General features: G+C 35.8%; 1 protein-coding gene across 1 annotated transcript in view; it reads left to right on the top strand.

Moving 5' to 3' along the window:
• Positions 1 to 1,293, top strand: part of SNRNP48 (small nuclear ribonucleoprotein, U11/U12 48KDa subunit) — a 19,918-nt gene extending 18,625 nt beyond the window's left edge. The window contains exons 7-8 of the mRNA XM_015562244.1: positions 600 to 688; positions 1,013 to 1,293. Of these exons, the coding sequence (XP_015417730.1) occupies positions 600 to 688; positions 1,013 to 1,181 (258 nt within the window). The 3' untranslated portion in view covers positions 1,182 to 1,293. The remainder of the gene's footprint in view (positions 1 to 599; positions 689 to 1,012) is intronic.
• The last annotated feature ends 2,417 nt before the right edge of the window (positions 1,294 to 3,710 follow it).

Here is a 3,710-nt window from a genome sequence, read left to right as displayed (position 1 = left end):
GGAAAAAACTTTTAAATGGTTCTTAGGTGAGGGACCTACAGGCTCACTGGGAAAGTATCTGAAGTGAGTGTGTGTTTTATGCTTTGTCTGTCATCTTGACTTAATTATAAGATTCTTTAGAAAGAGTTTTACTTGTAAATCTCAAACAGACAAATAAATTGCAAAACTGAAAATAGTACAAAGAACTCCTGTGTGTCTTTCATACAGTTCACCATTGTTAACATTTTGCTCCATTTGCTTATCATTTGTACTCTTTATTGTTACATTTTACTCTGTCTCTATCTGTACATTAATTTTTTTCTGAGCTGTTCATCATGATTCTTTATCCCTAATACTATTTCTGAAGAATAGGGATATTTTCTTGCATAATCATAGTATAGTTATTAACTTTAGCAAATTTAACATGGATATACTTTAATCTGCCATTCATATTCCAATTTGACTTGTCTTTTTAATGTTTTCTAAACTGCAAACATCCCACAGTCTACTTTATCATAGCTTTTAATAAATATGTTATTGTCAGCAGTGATTATTTCTAGCACTAAACTTAATTTTGTGAATAGCTTTCTTATCTGAAATTCTGTGCTTATCTCTTTAAGGTGATTCGGGATGTGATAAATGTGCACATGGAAGAACTCAGTAATAATTGGCAAGAAGAGCAGGAAAAAGCAGAGGATGATGCTGAAAAGTATGTCATTGTGTTTATTGGTGAAAATATTCTCTTTTTAAACTCTTAAAATCATTTAAGTTTTAGCATTTCCAAGGGCATCAGTAGCACACTAGAATTCATCAGAGCACTTGCTGTTTCTCATCTTTGCTCAGGATTGTTACACCGGAGTTGTAAAACATGTTATAAAAACGGTGTCTCTTTGCCTTCTTATATGACTTATAAGATTTCACATACTTATTTAGATCCTGTATCATTGGTCTGAAGCAGAACAATAACTTTAGGCTGGTGCACACTGAAGACCAGTGAAGAAAGCAAACTGATGGATGGTCCTGTCTGTTTCAGGAGAGAAGAAAGGCGATCAGCTTCAGTAGATTCACGGCAGTCTGGTGGAAGCTATTTGGATGCTGAGTGTTCACGGCATAGAAGGGATCGGAGTAGGAGCCCACATAAACGAAAAAGAAATAAAGATAAAGATAAAAATTGTGACTCAAGAAGGAGGAAAGAGAGGTAAGTCTAACATTGTATCGTCCAACAGTGAATTGTTTTCCTTAAGGTAGAGTTTCTTAAGTAATGTGTAGGTAGACAGTTAATCATGTTAAAAGGTGTTTGCTTTTTTCCCTGCTTCTTCCTTCCTCCCTTCAACTGTCCCTCTTTTTTTGTTTTCTTCCTTTGCTAATTCCTAAGGTATAGGGTGTATAGTGTCGGTGAGAAGATCCAAACTTTAATAGCAGTCAATTTTGTCCTGTTAATACCCTGATAAAATTTTGATAGCTGAGAGATATGAACTAATGCTAAAGTAATAAAAGCAGTTGAGGTCCATCCTATATTTCAGCTGCTTATTGGGCATCTTCCTAGATCCCATGTTCAGGGGGCTTTACCTGAAGCCATCTTTTTCTCAGCCTGTTCCTCTTTCCCAGCATGTCCTATCCTGGTTAATGAATGACTGTCCTTTGTTCATCTGAGCCAGAAACCAAGGAGTCATGTTAGATATTCCTTTCTTTTCCTTACTATCCAGTCTTAATTGCTGTCAGTTCTACCTGAAGACCTCATTTACCCCTCCTTTTCCACTGTCATTATTGCTGTCCATCTGGAAAAGGATGGTTGTTTTCCTAATTGCTGTACCTGTCTAGAAGCTTGTCCCTTACGGATTCATCTCTACCCTGCTGCCAGAGTGAACTTTCACCTCTTACAGCTCTTCAGTGGCAAAATTCGTATTCCTTAGAATGGCTCTCAAGACCTCCAGGATCAGGGCATCTGCCTACCTATCCTTGTATTTTGCCACTACCCAGGAAATAGGTAGCTAGTGCTTTAGCCAGCCGGAATTACTACAGTTTGTCATCTACACTGTGCTACATTTCTACCTTGCCATGTCTTGTTCTGCTGCCTAAGGCCTGCTTGGTAAACTCTTCATCTTTTAAGACCCAGCTTAGTCATTCCAATGAAGCTGATCTTTTCCATTTTGTTACCTGTCTACCTGGCACATGCTTAATTATTACTCTCCTTACTAGGCTGTGAGCTCTGTGAGGGCAGGCCCATGTCTCATGTAGGATTTATGTGCACAGTGCTTGTCTGATAATGGGCTCGCAAATGATGCCTTGTCTCTCCAGGGCTGCTGGGGATCAGGAAATTGTAAGGCTTATTGGTTTAATAATTTTACTTAAGATAACCCATATGCTGATATTTTCATTGTAATTGCTTTGAATAGGGGAAAATGTTTATATGACCTGTTTAGTGCTCACATCACTATTTGTCAGTAAGTGCTTATGTCTCAAACCATGAGTACAATGTTATGCCCTATAACTTTGTTTTCCATATATTTTAATAGATGACTGCTTCCTGTTACTAATTTTGTTTTTTTTTCTTTTTTGATAATTTATGTATCAGAAAATTCTTTAATTCAGTACTTAAATTATATAAATAATACAAGAATGCATTCTCACTGTAAAAAGTTGAACCTTACAGAACGCCATCTCCCATTCCTATGGCCACCCAGTGGTAACTGCTATTTACCACTACACTGGTGAGTTGTAATAGAGAAAAGCAACCTAAATATCTGTCAGGAGGGAAAAGGTCTGGCTAAATAAAATGCACTATAGTCATATAATAGATTATTTATATCACATTTTAAAAATAAACTACCTATATGAACGTGGATACATTTCAGAAACAAGTTAAGTGACAACAGCAAATTGCAGAAAGATATATACAGTACTATACATTTTCAGTGACTATATATGTATGTAAATATATTTTTAAAGGTTCAGAAGAACCCATACCAAACTTAGAGCAGTGATTATTTGGGGGAGACAGTATAAATGGGAGAGATAAGGGGTGGCAGTGAAGATTGGGAGGGTGGTCAAAGGAAACTTTAGCTTTATCCATAATACATTAATTTCTTAAAAAGATGGTATTCAACCCGGTCAGTGTGGCTCATGGTTGAGCATTATCCCATGGAACAGGAGGTCATGGTTTAATTGCTGGTCAGGGCACATGCACCAATAGGGGGTATGCAAGAGGCAGCCAATTGATGTTTTTATCTCTCCTCCCTTTCTCTCTCTAAAATCAATAAAAGCATATTTTTTAAAAGTGAAAAAAATAAGGTATTCATATTTTAATTAAAAATTGCCATTTTGTTTTTTTCTAAATGAACTCTTAAAAATATACTGTCATTTTGTTTTGTTTGCAAATGAAATTTATTGAGGTACTGTTTACACAAAATAAAATGCATCCATTTTAAGTGTACATTTTATTGAGTTATTAAAAGGCATACTTGGGATTTTAGTAGAAAAATAAGTGGAAAGGGAGTGGAATGGTGGGGTTGTGGAAAAATCGGATGACCTAAGATGTAACCAGAGTTCTTTAAAGTCCAAAAGTTTTAAGTAACTATTGCAAACTGGCCTATAAAATGTGGAATTAAGTAAGAGGTATTTGATCCTTGAACATATTAATTTTCCATGCTTACCTATTTGTGTTTCAGACTCCATCAATATAATCCCCATGCCTAGCATATAATAGTTACTAATTTATTTTAAATTTTGTC

This window comes from Myotis davidii, unplaced genomic scaffold (genome assembly GCF_000327345.1).
Source record: "Myotis davidii unplaced genomic scaffold, ASM32734v1 scaffold76, whole genome shotgun sequence".
Taxonomy (NCBI): Eukaryota; Metazoa; Chordata; class Mammalia; order Chiroptera; family Vespertilionidae; genus Myotis; species Myotis davidii.
The sequence above is the reverse complement of the archived record's forward strand: the minus strand, read 5'-3'. Positions and strand labels throughout refer to the sequence as shown.